The sequence below is a fragment of the Tursiops truncatus genome, chromosome 7 (assembly GCF_011762595.2).
Source record: "Tursiops truncatus isolate mTurTru1 chromosome 7, mTurTru1.mat.Y, whole genome shotgun sequence".
NCBI classification, from domain to species: Eukaryota; Metazoa; Chordata; class Mammalia; order Artiodactyla; family Delphinidae; genus Tursiops; species Tursiops truncatus.
In genome coordinates this window covers 1,321,613-1,337,254 of record NC_047040.1, presented here as the reverse complement: position 1 = coordinate 1,337,254, position 15,642 = coordinate 1,321,613, and the positions used below count along the sequence as shown (strand labels likewise).

The 15,642-nt window shown below is 46.3% G+C and overlaps 1 protein-coding gene across 2 annotated transcripts in view; it reads right to left on the bottom strand.

The window, feature by feature from the left end:
- The window catches only part of NDUFA10 (NADH:ubiquinone oxidoreductase subunit A10), a 49,181-nt gene that overhangs the window by 17,241 nt on the left and 16,298 nt on the right, over positions 1–15,642 (bottom strand). Inside the window, exons 9-10 of one of the 2 annotated variants that reach the window (XR_002174013.3) lie at positions 7,573–7,681; positions 4,059–4,156 (exon numbers count right to left, since the gene is read on the bottom strand). Coding sequence is in view for 1 of the 2 variants with exons in the window: in XM_019923524.3 (XP_019779083.1) it covers positions 7,573–7,681 (109 nt within the window). In the remaining variant the exon portion in view is untranslated. The remainder of the gene's footprint in view (positions 1–4,058; positions 4,157–7,572; positions 7,682–15,642) is intronic. The other variant, XM_019923524.3, reaches the window with a different exon arrangement.

Sequence of the window (15,642 nt, the reverse complement as noted above, 5' to 3'; positions counted from 1 at the left end):
CAACAGATGCTAACTTCTGGGTCAAGGTTTGATTAGAAAATGGATATTTACCTAGTTTCAAAGTACTTCCCCTGAAAATACTTATTAATTACAAGGAGTAAAAGAATAACTTTACAGCGAGGACACTATCTCAGTCAAGTGATCAAAGTTAATAGAAACAGTGATGGGACAAAGAGGAATCACATGCTACCTGATAAGATAATGAGTTCTGTGACCTTCCTACAAAAAACACATGAAACCTAAATCCAATCATGGGAAAACATCAAACAAAACCAAATTGGGGGACATTAAAAAGTAACCATCCTGTAATCTTCAGAAGTGTCAAGGTCTTGAATATCAAGGAAAGCCTGAAGAACTGATCAGATTCAAAGATTCTAAAGAGAAAAGATAATTAAATGCAATCCATTATCCTGGATTAGACCTTTTTGCTCTGAAGAACATTCCTGGGACAACTGATTAGCCTTGAACAAGGTCTGTAGATTAGAGGTAGCAATGTATGAATGTTAATTTCATTTATCTACACCTAACCCAGAGCAAACATAATATTTGGTGAATTATTGAAAACTTCCTCCACGAGATCAGAAACAAGAGAAGGACGACCACTGTTACAATTTCCCAAACCTTAGTGCATATCAGAATCGGCTGGAGGACTCCTTAAAATAGATTCCTGGGCCCCATCCCCAGAGAATCTCATCCAGTAGGCCTGGGCTGGGGCCTGAGAACTTGCATTCCTCATGAGTGCCCAGGTGATGCCGATATGGGGACCACACTCTGAGAATCTGTGCATTAAGATGTTTGAAGATAGTGGGGTATAATGATGACCACTTACAAAGGTTCAGAAGTTATTTTTCTATTCTTGCTATTTTTGTAAGTTTGAAAAATTCCAAAATAAAAACTAGAACAAATTAAAGACCATTTTAAACAATAAGGGTGAGAATTTGTTGTCAGCAAAGCTTCCTCAGTCAGAAGAACTATGATCCTACCTGGAGGTATGGAGACCAGGGAGGGTAAGAGCAGCAGCAGGGCAGCCATGGGTCAATCTGCACGAACTGACCACATGAACAATAACCACAGTGTCCCGAGGGCTTAAAATACATGAAGAATTACGATATATGACAAAAACAACACAAAACACAAGAGTTGGGTAAATGGAGTTAGAAGTGTTATGAGGTCCTTACAGTGTTCTGGAACTAGAGAGCTACTAACTTATAACAGAAGTTAATAAATCAAGGATGAATACTGTAATTACCAGGTTAGCCACTAAAAACTATTGAAAGAATGATAACTAGTAAGCAAATAGAGGGGGAAATGGAATAAAAATGTTAAAAAAAAACCTCTTAATCCAAAAGAAGGCAAGGTAAAAAGACAACAAATACAAAGAACAGGTAAGAAAAATATAAAACATGTAGTAGGATAAGCTATTTAAACACAAATGTATCAGTAATTACACTAAATGTGAATGGACAAATATTCCCAATATTTAGACTGGACAAAAACTAAAGACATAACTGTTTTCAGGTTAAAAGGTGTCCACTGGAAATACAAAGATACAGAATGAATGAAATTAAAAGATGTAGAAAAAGCAATAGCATGCAAATGCTAACCAAAGGGAAGTTGTAGACACTATGTAAGTTTCAAATAAAGTAACCTTTAAGGTAAGAACCATGACTAAAGTTAACAGGGAAAATTTCATAACACATAAAAGGGTGACTCTATTAGGAATGTAGAGCAAGTCTAAATTTGTGTATGTCTAATAATACGACCTCAAGATACACACAAAGCAGAACTTGACAGAAATACAGGAGGCAGAAACCCACACAGAGTGACAGATTTCCAGACGCCTCTCACAGCAAACTGACAGAAGAAGGAAACAAAAATCAGTGAGCATAGAGACAATCTGAAGAATGTGATCAAGAGACTTCCTTTCAATGACGCTGCAAGAACCTTGCACACAATGGGGCAGAGTAGGCCTTCTTCTCAAGGACCGTGAAACATCACCAAAATGACCAATGCTCGGCCGAAGAGTCAGTCTCAGCCATGTTCCAAGAACAGAAATCATAAGACTGTTTCTGCCTAGAGTGAAATTAAGCAAGAAATCAGTAACAAAAAGACAATTAGAAAGATTCCAACTGCTTTTAAATGATCCAATATAATTTGAATTCGCACACTGGTCAAAAAAGAAACCAGATTAAAATCAGAAAATATTTTGAATTGAAGGATAATGAAAACATAACATCAACAATTATGAGATCAGGACTTCCTTGGTGGCACAGTGGTTAAGAATCCGCCTGCCAACGCAGGGGACATGGGTTCGAGCAAGCCCTTGTCCGGGAAGATCCCACATGCTGTGGAGCAACTAAGCCCGTGCGCCGTAACTACTGAGCCTGCACTCTCAGTAGCCTGCAAGCCACAACTACTGAGGCCACATGCCACAACTACTGAAGCCTGCACGCCTAGAGCCTGTGCTCCACAACAAGAGAAGCCACCACCATCAGAAGCCCACGCACTGCAACGAAGAGTAGCCCCGCTCGACGCAACTAGAGAAAGCCCGCGTGCAGCAATGAAGACCCAATGCAGCCAAAAAGAAGTAAAATTTTTTTTAAATTTTTTAAAAAAGAAAGAATTATGAGATCAAGTTAATTAAGACAAATTTGGAGGGCAATGTGACCAGCTTTACACGCATATATTCAAAAGCAAGACAGGCTGAAAATCAATGATCCACCCACTCATACTAAGAAGATAGAAAAACAGCAAATGAAAAGGAAAAAATAAGGAGCAATAATCAGTGAATTCGAATGTACAACAAACAATACCAAGCAAGAAGCTAGTCCCTAAATGACAAATTTCTCTCAAGAGTATAGAAGGAAGGGACACACCAGGACCAACAACAGGGATGGAGAAGGGGACAGCGGTCACCATCAGATGTGATCTAATTAAAAACATTAAAAAAGGACACTTTAAACAACTTAGTGAAAGAAATTAGAAAATTAGAAATGAGGGCAACTTCCTCAACAAACACAACTTTCAAACCTAAGAAGTAACAGAATATTGAACATTCCGTATCGATTAAACAAATTTATAATTTAAAATATTTCAACATAGCTCCATCAGTCAATCCTGAACACTGAAAGAAGCAGTAATAACAATCTTAGGCAAACTCTTCCAGAGACTAAAATGTGAGGGTCCCATCTCAGCTTAGTGTTTGATAGTAGCATGATCCTGATAGTAAATCTGACAAGGATATTACAAGAAAGAAACATTACCATCCAACATAAACACAAAACTCCTGAACTAGATACGTGAATTAGGTTCAGCTACACATGGAGAGTTTATAAAGCACACACAAGTGGGACTGATCCAGGAAACCAGGGTTGGCCTCACATGAGAAAATCAATCACTATAATTTTTATGACCATATTAACATAAAGAAGAGGAAAATCACCCGTGACAGACAAATGTGATAAAACTCAACACCCGTACTCGACAGAAGGTCCTCGGAAACTACTAATAAAATGGAACTTCCCCAACCTGATAGAGTATCTACACCTAACCCAGAGCAAACATAGTATCTGGTGAATTATTGAAAACTTCCTCCACGAGATCAGAAACAAGAGAAGGACGACCACTGTTACAATTTCTATCCAACCATGAACTAGAGACACACCCAATGTATTAAGGCAAGGAAGAGACACGGGTATAAAGATTAGAAAGAAACAAAACTGTCATTATTTGCTGGCATGCATTTTCCTTTTTATATGGGACTTTCAAATGCCCATTTTCCACACAGATTTAATTTTTGAAACTTGTAGTGTTTCCCGTAATTGTCGTGACGATGGCCTGGGCTGTTGGTTTGTTGGAATTTATTTGCTCTGAGAAGTGTCTCCTCCCAGCAGTGAGCAGGGCCACCTGGGGCCCTCACCCACTCCACGAGGGACAACGTCGGTGCAACTGGGTCTCCTCCACGACACGTCAGGCCACTCCGTCCCCAGGAGCCCTGCTGGACCTCCTGAGCCCCTCATCTGCCCACCCATGCTCGACCACAGTGCACGCCCCCCTACCTGGCTATGAGGGTCCTGCCTGTTCTGGGTACCATTCAACTTCTCTGGGGTCATTTGGCTCAATCCTCCTTGCTTACAGAGATAGAGATAAACACAACCTGTTTATAAAGAGACATACATTAACAGAAAAGACGAAATTCCTATGAACATGTTGTCTCCCACTTGTAAAGATAACTGATGAAGTAATAAACACACAAAAGCATAAGCTCCCTGAAGACAGTGACTTGGGCCCCCTGCCGTCTCCCGCCCCTCTGAACCCCGTGCTCCCCTTCTCTCCTCACTGCAAAGCCGTCTCAACCAGGACCACAGCTTCACAGGACAGTCAGACGCTGACAACTTCCAGACTCCAAACCCATTACGGGCAGACCTTGGAAGCAGGTTCAGGTCCAAACAACACAATAAAGCAAGTCACGTGAATTTCTGGCTTCCCAGCGCGTATAAAAGTTATGTTTATGCTATACTGTAGTCTATTAGGTGTGCAGTGGCATTATGTCTGAAAAAAACCACTGTGCATGCCTTAAGGCAAACCTTCAATCGGTGAGAAACACAGTGTCCACACAGTGCGATGAAAAGAGGGCGACCACCCACTCAGCACCTCCTCTGGGGAATAACGAGCATCTCGAACTTGCCATGGCCAATGAAAAATTCTTGATCTTTCCTGGAAACCTGTACCTCTGCGCCTTCCCAAAGTCTGCCGGTTCCAACTCCAGAGTTCTAGTTCCTGAGGCCAGAAACCTAGAAATCAGCTTCCTTTTCTCACTTCCCAATACAAAAGTTCAACAGCCTCTGTCGGGTCTATCCACGACCTGAGCACTGTCCAAAACGCCTACAAGGACCACCCTGGTCCCAGCTGACATACCTCCAGTCCGTATGCCGTTACCAGCCGCCTAGCTAATCTCCCTGCTTCTGCCTGCACCCCTACTCAATCCATCCTTTAATCAGAAACCAGAACGTTCCCACTACCAAGTGCATCTCACAAATCATTCTTACTCCCCGTATCCTGCACAGGACAAGCCAGAGCCCTCACACCAGCCCGGGGGGCCTCCGCCACCTCTTACTGCTCGTCCCAGCCCGCCCTCCACGCTCCAGCCACAGTGGCCTCCTGCCTGTGTCTCTGATGTCCCAGACATGCGGAGCTGAGCCACTGCCTGGGTTCTCCTCCCCGTGTGGCCACCTCCCCCAGCACACCCACCCCCTCCCCTCACCCCTGCAGCCTCTGCTCACCCATCAGCTTCTGGGTGAGGCCTTCCTGGACCACGACCGGACTTCAAATCCAACTCCCCCAGCCCACAACAGCTGGCCCTGCCCTCCTCTGGGAATTTAATTTTCTCCACAGCACTTGCCACCGTCACTTAACGAATTCTTTGCTTCACCTTCTGTTTATTTTCTGTTTCCTCCCACTCGGACGTAAGTGCCTGGGAGGTCGGGGATTCTTCTCCGGGTCACGCGCTGCTTTGTTCCAGGGCCTAGGACAGGTCTGGCACCTAGTACACACTCATAATACCTAGTACCACTCATAACACCTAGTACACACACATAAATATTTAGTGGAATAAATAACTGAACTAATGAACAAATGGAGTAAATGCAGGAAAGAACAAGATGAAAGCGCCTGATGCCCAAAGAACCTGAAATGAGCAGAGGCGGCTGCTCAGGTCATCCGAGGGCACCTTGCCCATCAGGTCACAGCTGCATACCAAGTGCACTGCCGCTTACATTAAAAAATGCAATGCCTTTTTTTCTTACATAAATTCATTTTAAAAGGAAACTTTGTATCAGTAATACAAGTGAAAAGCCATTACCACGCAACCACAGTAGGAAGCATAAGAAAAACCGCCGAAGCAAAGCCACGTCCCTAAACCCCACTCCACGTGGGCGACTGCACAATCTCTGAACCCACTGCCCGCTGCTTCCTTGTTTAAAAGTGAGGTCACAGAACGCTACAGAGGCGTTAAAGACACATTATCAGTAAATCACTACTCTGGTGTAATCAGAAAAATTTACAAGTTAAAAGGGCAATTTATTTATCTGTTTCAAAATTCTCTGTGCACCACCTCCAAACCCCCAGGGCCCCATATATGGACTCACGGACACCACCAGTGAGACCACGGGCGCTCGCAGGGCTGCGATGAGGGAGGGGACTCTGCAGGGGCCAGGGCACCCACCCTGCAGGACCGAACTCATCAGAGGTCATGGAAGGGCTACAGGCATGGGACAGACTCTGCCGCTTTGGCATTTCAGCTCAGGCACTTCTGCACTGCAGAGGAGGGCTGCAGGGAGAGACCCGACGCGGAGGAGGCCAGACAGGAAGCTGCAGGACAAATTTAAGTAGGACGGTGGAGGCCGGCACAAGGTAGCGGCCCTGATGACAGGACAGCCGCCTGTAAGACAGCCTCATCAAGGCCGGGTGGGTCATTACATGTAGGGTGGGACAGCGACGGGGTGGGTCTCTCGGCCTCGGCAGGAGCGGCATCGAGGCACCAGCGGCCGAGAGGAGCCAGCTCGGCCTCTGGCCTGCCAGCTCCCCTCAAAAAGAGAAAGAGACACCACGCATGCACTCACATCCCCGCAAACATGAGGAAGAAAGAAATGTGCCAAAATACTAACTGTAGGTCCCTCCGAGTGACACCTTTACAGTTTTACGTACTTCCCCGAATGTCTACATGTAATAACACCACTTCCAAGGCCACCAAAAGAACTTACGTAAAAGAAAAGGCCAAGTATCTCAGGTAAGAAAGAGAGCAACGGGGTACCCCTGGACATTCCATCGGCGCAGCTGCAAGCGATGCGCCGAGCATCAAATCAGAGACTCACAGTCACGCACAATATCTAACCCAGATTCCAACTCACCCAAGTAGCGACTGACCTAAGTACAATCATTTCACACCTTTGCCGATAACCAAACACAACCACCACTGACGCGGAAACGGGGCACGTTCTCACTACCCCACTGACGCCACGATTCTCAGAGGAGGTGCTCACTCACCGGCCAGGTCCCAAGGCAGAACTTACAATATTCTCTAAGTTCACCATTCACCATGCTGAAAACAGGTAATTCACTAAAAAGCTACGGAAATTGGAAAGACGACCAACAAGCAGTCGGCCCCGCCCAGCTCCCGCCTCACTCCTGCCCCTCCCGCTCCCGAGGGCTCCCGTCCAACCGAGCGCCTTCTGCAGAAACACACACCTTCCCTCCTTATGGAGGATGTACCGTGAAGAGGAAGGCGACGCCAGAGTGAAATCTGACATGAAAGGACGTAGAGGAAAGCTGAGGAAGAGAGAAGGTTCTGATGTCAAGACAACACGCTGACCCGGAAGGCTGCCCGCGGCACACACGGCCCAGAGGGGCAGCGCCCTGCACGCAGCCCTGCCGCGTCAATACACTGATGAAGGGGGAAAGGAGAATTACTGCGGTGAAAACGGAGCTCTCTCACTAAAACAAACAAACAGAAAGCATTCTTCAGAGAAGTGACTTTGTGCCAGTCGTCTGAGACCCGGCACTCGAGGGCCTCACCTCCTTGAACTCGTGGAAGACCCGGTCGCTCTGGTGAGAGCCGATGGTGACCTCTGGGAGGTAGACAGGAATGGTTGTGTAATTCAGCACCTCCAACTTGTTCTGAACCCTAGAAGGTAAGGCAGATATAGTCACACTAAACATCAAAGTAAATATAACAAAATAAGCTATCAGGCTGGTTCTTTAAAACATCCATGTTGAGAAATTCATCCACGCGCTCCCAAGCAGGCATCTCAGAAGCCAAACTCCCCCCCAGAGACCGTCCGGGCTGCGGCGGCTGCTCTTCTGAAACCACCTCCGCAGCCGGAGACGGGGTCTTTCAAGAGTCTCATGGCCACAGGTGACTCCCTTTGGGGACAGACACAGTTTTGAAAAATAAAAAAGGAGCCGCAGTGTGTTTTAAACATAGGACTACCAGGAATACAGAGCTAAACACAAACACCACATGTCACAGTGCCGCGCGTGGTCTGCTCTCATGAACAATGTGCACATTTAATGACTCTTGGGGGAAAGAGAGACGAGCAACTCTCCTGCATCTCCCACCGCCCCGCGCGATGCCCACGCCGCCTGGGGGACCGATTCCAGGGCGGAGGCTGACGAGGCCTTAGTGGAACTGCAGGGCGGGGCTGGGGAGAACTGCCCCGCAGGACGGCCTGCTGCAGCCCTGCTTATAAACGTCTCCTCCCCTGCTTTTCTCGGCACCGAGAAACACACATGAGAGGACACACTCCTTGCCTGACCATTTTATTTTGAATGCTAAAATATTTATACTTTGTTATAACTTGCTTATTTTAAATTAAATTTAGTCTGAATATAACCACTATACTTGAAGATAAAAAGCATTTTGAGTGCTTTTAGGAAAAAATGTTAAAGTTTCCTTTCTTAAGGGCTCAAAACAAAGAAAATGATTCTTTTAAATGGCCCCTTTCCCATTAATGACTTAGTTTCTGTCTGTAATGGCCCAAACGGAAGCTCTTTTAAATGGATCTGGCTCTCAGACGCTTTGTGAGGACAAGCCCAGCCTGTCCCCTGCACCCTGGGCAGACTCAGCCGCAGTCAGAACCGCCTGGTCCCAGCCCAAGCCCAGGTGACGCTCGGCCCCTCTCCCATAGAGGACCACAGAGCACTGAGAACCTGTGACAGGCTGAATGTGACTGAACAGGAGGCACAGGCACATCCCAGGGTCACCATAAACACTGTGTCTGTGTCACTCATATGACAACTAGTAATCCAATAACCTAACATCACTCCAAGCAAACACTGCTGCGACATCTTGCACATGGCTACAACGTACACGCTCAAACATGAGAAGTGTTTCTCAGTTTTAACCGTAAGTTGGTTATAGAACACCTTTCATCAGCATGTATCAATAAAGTACATATTTATTTTTAACACAAATAGAATTATTCTATACTTATTACAGCAAGGATAACTTTTAAAGTGATCTCACCATAAACAATTTCAACTAAAAATGAAGTTTATATTTTTAAATGTTAATAAATATCAAAGTGGGGTATGATTTGATTTTCTCTGTGGTTTGAAAAACCTAACACAACCTTGAAGAACTGGAAAGTACAGACTGGCCTAGGGGCTTGTGTGGAATACACAGAGCAACGGCGCCATCTATGCATAAGTTGGCAGAATTACAGTTTACACACAACCCCCCCCTTTCAAAACGGGTGTATCTTTGAACAAATATCTTCAAACTGCCTTTGGAGATTAAAAAAATAATCTACAGTGACTGTTCTCCCACTTACTCAAACTTGGATAAACTGCTCCTTCACTTTCTCACTACCAGCTTAAACGATGACCAAGAAGAGCCCGTGTGTCCTGTCTCCAGTAAACCCGAAATCTCAGCCTCCAAAAACTACAGACACATTCTAGATTGAAGATAAGAGAGGAACGAAGACAACAGGAAGCCTTCTATGACTCAGGAGCAAAAAGCAGTGAAAGGAAAACTTCTGTTCACAGAGCACTTCGTTTAATTAAGGAGATTCAAAACCTGAGCACACGCTCTTCACATCACAGGCCAAAGTGCCCCCCCACCCCCCGTAAGAAGACAGAGCATCCTACAGTGTGGTTCACAAACGAGGTGCTCTGCCACGTAATTCCAAAACAGAAGAGTGAGGCCAAGAAGAGAGAGAAAACAACAATAGTGAACTATGACTTATGACTCAAAGTGTTTCCCAATTAACAGAACGCTTATACTTTCTCCTAAAACATGTCCAAAGCATATTCTTTAGTTTCTCCTGAATCGCAAAGTTCCGCTTGAAACCCTATACTTCTGATACCAAACTCATACCCTGCAGTTTTTGTCGCACTGGAATTTCCTGTTAGAAAGCCATCCTCCAGGAGTCTTAGAAACACAAGTCAGCAAGGGCGAGAGGGGAGCCCAGGCTCTGGAGGGCGGGAGGAAGGTGGGCACAGTGGAGGCCTCACTGGTAACAAGTCTCCAGCACGAGGATGAAACCACCAGGGCGGCGCCGGTCAGTTATGGATTACGGATACGAACACAAAATGCTATCAAGGTTGGGAAATAAGCACTCACACGCACATAATTATACCCCACACACGTTCGGAGACGGTACAAAAATGTCCTAAACCAATAATTTGGTCAGGTTCTAGACAAAATGAGTACAACTGGTAAATGGCAGGTTTACCATAATTATCTTAGAAAATGGCCATAATTTTCACTTGAGTCTCCCAAATTACGAAATGGTACTTAAATGAAAGTAAACACAATTACCATTGTAAACCGTTATGCAATATCCTTGGGAGGCAGAGGAGCAAAAAACTGCGAGAAGGAAGAACAATACCATTTATTTCAAAAATAATTGAACCAATTGAATGCTGTAATTTGTAAACTGTGAGGGAATGACAGGCTCCCTCTCCATGCTCTGATATCAACATAACCGAATAACTAATAAGACTATGATCTTAAGACACGAACTTTGGACACGGTGTAGCATCTAACTGATACACACTCCAGAGTACCTTTAGGAATTACACTGTGCTTACCACCCGTGGAAGGAGTGGAAAAGGCATCCCACACCCCACTGGGCTGCTGAGCCCGGTCGCAGCAAGATGTCAGGGTGCCAGGACAGTCACCTTTTTGTATGTTTTTCACGTACTCTGCCCTGCAGTAGCTAATGCGAACAAGAATCACATATAAATCCACATAAAACGACAGCCGGAAAAGTTAAGAGAAGGGTTCAAGTAGAAAAGAAGGTGCACAGAGCGAGGCTTAGGAGAATGCTCAGATCTTTGGGTAATTACTGGGCAGAGGGGGAGGTAATGGATTCAGGAGACTGTATCCTGATGGAAGAGGTAGAACCAGATGATTAGGACTCTGAATTAATTCTAGGAAATGAAACTTGGATTTATGCCTAAACCAAGATATGCCACTGAAGGATTCTGAGTAAAGAAAGAACAGGGTCACTGTGATATTTTATGAAAATTAACCTGGCGGGCGTACGCACAGGGGATGGGTGGGATGAAGAAATAACTAACCAAGGAACGGAGATCAAACCCCAAAGGAGAGTCACCGGAGACCAGCACCACCCTGAGGGCGGGACCCAGGGGAAGGTGAGGGGTCAGTAGGGAAAAGGAGGGTTCAAGCAGATGACCCCAGGGGAGGAAGCAACGACCCCACCCGGCCTCCAGGCTGATAGGAGGGAGGGCACAACGGAGACCGCAGGAGGGCGCGGCGAGCTGAGGGCTCCAGGACCTCAGCGGGGCAGTGCTCTTGGAGGCCCAGTCCCCCACCTGCAAGAGGACGGGAACCTCCACCAGGCGGAGTGCTGTGGACTCAGGAAACGTTTCCCAGACACCTCCCAGACACGGTGTCGACGCTGACTGTGTGCCTGGGATCGAGCTGACACCTCGAGCTCTCAGCAGAGGGAGAACCCCACGCAGCAGCTCAGGCAGACCTCATCTCACGTGCTCTGCTCTACCGCACTGTGCAGATGCTGCGTCTCTTACAAGCTGGAGGTTCGTGGCAACCCTGCGCCGTCAGATGGTGGTTACGATTTTTCAGCAATGAAGTATTTTTTAATTAAGGTACGTACGTTTTTCTAGACATAATGCTACTGCACACCTAACAGACTACAGTTTGGTGTAAACATAACTTTTATATGCGCTGGGAAACCAAACAGTTCATGTGACTTGCTTTACTGTGAGACTTGCTTTACTGTGGTGGTCTGGAACCAACCTGCATTATCTCTCAAGTCTGCCTGTAAAGATTACCTTTTTTAAACAAGGTTCAGAACGAAATAGTACATAATATCATTTAGGTAAATTTACAAACACATATACATATGTAAGTATCTGACAGAAAACAAAGTCAACCACTAAGCTTTAAAAAACAAAGAGGGACTCCAGGTTCAGCTCCAACAAGGAAATAGCCTGGAAACCACCTCTCTAGTCCTTTACAACAAAGGAAGCTGAGAAAAATGAGAATCAATTGCTTGTCCTGGAATAACAGTAGCAACAACATATGGGTGATTAGAGCACACAGAGTGCAACGAACGACAGCAGCGCCATAAGGGGTGGAGGGAGGAATCTGCCCCAGCCGTGAAGTGGTATCGCCACCTGAAAGCAGGCAGACATGAACTGGAAACCACAACAACGGTAACAAATTTTTACAGAGTACAACAGATGTGCTAAGAGAAAAGATAGAATGGAATCATACAGAATGCCCAATTAAAACCAGAAAAGGTAGAAAAAAGGGGCAGGGGAAGGAAACAAGGAACAAATGCAACAAATAGAAAATGATGACAAACATGGTAGAAATTAATCCAAGTATATCAACAGCCACTTTAAATGTGAACTATCCAACTATACTAATTAAAGCTGGAGACTGACAGAGTCGATTCAAAACATAAGGCCAACTATATGCCGTCTATAAGAAACCCACCTGAAATCAATCCAAAGACTCGGACTAAAAGTAAGGGGATGGAAAAAGATACACCATTGCTAGATTAAGTGAAAGCTGGAACAGATGCATTAATTTCAGACAAAGCAGACTTCAGAACAAGAAAGGATCAGGAATCCTTTACACAGGGGCACTGTGTAAGAGTAAAGAGCCCAGTCGTCCAAGAAGAGACTTAACATCCTAAACACGCACGCAACTTACAGAGCACCAAGATAAACGAGGCAAAAACGAATAAAACTCAAAGGAGAAACAGACAAATCTGCCACTGCAGTTAAAGATTTCAACACTCTCCTTCAGGATCGGGCAGATCCAGCAAACAGAAAAGCAGTAAGGACGTGGATGACCTGAACATCACCACCAACCAGCTCAGTCTCACTGACATTTGTAGAACACGCCATCTGACGACAGCAGAATACACACTCTTCTCACGCTCAGTCCGAACATTATTCAAGACAGAAAACACTGCTGACCACGAGAAACGTCTTAACAAGGGTAAAAGGGCAGAAATCATACAAAGTACGTTCTAGGACGACAGCGGAATTAGACTAGAGGGAAATTTATAGCATCGAGTGCATACATTAGAAAAGAAGAAAGATCCAATCATCTAAGCTTCTACCTTAGGAAACTAGAGAAAGAAGAGCAATTGAAGCCCAAAGGAAACAGGTTAAAAAAATAGCAATAAAAATTGGAGTAGATGTCAATGAAACTGAAAATAAGAAAACAACAGAGAAAATCAATAAAACAAAGAGCTGGCGCTTTAAAAAGATCAATAAACATGAAGAAAAAATTCACAAAGGACAAATAAATAGCCAATAAAAATACACCTGTTTGAAGTTCAGTGTTTATGAAATGCAAAAATAAAGCAAATGCTTTTCTTTGATATCAAAATCACAAGTTTTTGTTTGCTTCTTATTTTAACTATTCTGGCTTAATAAAGGCTTTCAGAAGACCGGTCCAAGTGTGCAAGCTGGTACACATCTTCTGGAGAACAATTTCAAAATGTGTTCATATAATCTGACCCAGTAACTCCACTTTTATACCTTAAGAAAGTAACCTGAAATGGAACAAAAATAAATACACTACGCTCATTACCGTTACTACGATTATGAAGAAATGGAAATAACCCAAAAGACTGATATTAAAGAAGCGGCAAATGGATTATGCCTGTATCTCAGAGGTCAACAACGTTTTCTGTAAAGGGCCAGATAGTAAATATTTCAGCCTGAGAGAGCTACGTACGGCTTCATATATGCACTTTTTCCTTCAGTCTTTTAAAAATGTAAGGACCATTCTTAGCAGCTGAGGCCTGGGTGGGCCCACAGACCATGGTTTGCCAACCCCTGACTGGCATCAGTCGATGGATTTATGCAGTGTGAGCAGCCATTAAAAAATCGAGTTTTAAACGTCTAACAAGATAGGGACATGCTCATATTAGAAGTTACAATACAAAGACATAATGCAAGATAATTTTTATTTAGAAATATATGAACACACCAACACTTTACAAAAGACTGGAAGAGCCTGCATTAAACTCTGACGCTGGCTCCTGTGGTGGCAGAACTGTAGGTGGTCTGGCTCCGTCTTGGACTTCTGTTTCCTGACCTTCTTCTACGTGTGGGTGTGACTCTGACCTCTGACCCTCCCGATCCCAGTCTTTTTTCAGTGCCCCTCCCCAGGTTAAATTCTTCATCATCACACTCTCTCAGCTCTCCTGCTCGCTCACATCCACCGGCAAAGCCCGACCCTGTTCGCATGCAGAGCTCTGCCTCACCCCCCCCCCCGGTACCTCCATGACCATGCACCCCCGTCCGCGGCAGCCGCCCACAGCTCCTTCCCCGTCCGGTCCCCCCCACGGGCCTGGGCGGCGTTCTGGACCTTCTCCTCCCTCCTCAAACTACAACACGGCCCCTCCCGCCCTCAAGGCCTCCTCTCAGGGCTGATGACCCCTCTCTCATTTCACTATGAAGACAGAAGCCAGCTGAAGAGAAGCTCCAGGCGCGCCTGGCACAGACCCACTTCCCTAAGCCCCGCCCTGTCCCCGCCTGCCCAGCGCCAGCGTGGGAAGCAGGAACTGCCCATCAGTGCACCAGCCCACGCCCTCCTGCAGGGCCTCTCCTGTCCTCTCGGCATCCTTACCCCCAGCCCAGCCACAGGACCTCTCTCATTGGTACAAAACATGCGATTTCTTCCACCTTAAAACACACAACAGGGCTTCCCTGGTGGCGCAGTGGCTGAGAGTCCGCCTGCAGGGGACACGGGTTCGTGCCCCGGTCCGGGAAGATCGCACATGCTGCAGGGCAGCTGGGCCTGTGAGCCATGGCCGCTGAGCCTGCGTGTCTGGGGCCTGTGCTCCACGACGGGAGTGGCCACAGCAGTGAGATGCCCGCGTACCGCCAAAAAAAAAACAACAAAAAACATACAACAAAAACAGTGAAAAATGAATAAAATTTTAAGTCTTAGTTTTAACAACTAAATCAACAGGTTCAAAAGGAAAACTTATTCACTTTCAAGCACAGGATGTGGAAAACTAACGGCAGGTCCATTTTCCATACACGCTCATATTAGGGTGCGTCCAAGTGGAAAGAAACAAGTGCGTTCGCTATTGAGAGAGACTGACCTAGCAAAGGGCTCTGCACGGCGGAAGGCCAGCAGACCAGCTCCGCGGCGCTCACCCGATGGGCTGACGGCAGAGCGGTCACCCAGGCAGAAGGCCACGCGAGGGTCACACAGACATGTGTTCCCCAACACTGACTGAGCCCCGCCACCGCCTGAGCCCGGGTGCCAGCAGCGCAGGCCGATGCGAGCCTCCGCCAGGCCCCCGCCCCGGGGCACTACGGGGGTCGGCTCCCCGGATCCCTCCAGCACAGGGGCAGTCACCTACGCTCACAGGAAAGTGACGTTTCCTGGGTCGGAGCTGTCTTCTCTGCCTGGAACACTTCTGCAGAAGCACAGCTCGTACGCCTACAGAACTTGCCCATTGCTGCGAGCACAGCAGGCCTGCACCGCCGTCTCCCTGGGCTGGAGTACCAAGCCCCACGCACCAGGGACAGCGTGACCACGGTGAGCACCTGCCTCCTCGCTGGGAGGCTGGGACCCAAGGAGGTACTAAAGCAGAGGGCGCTGTGTGACCAGCACCC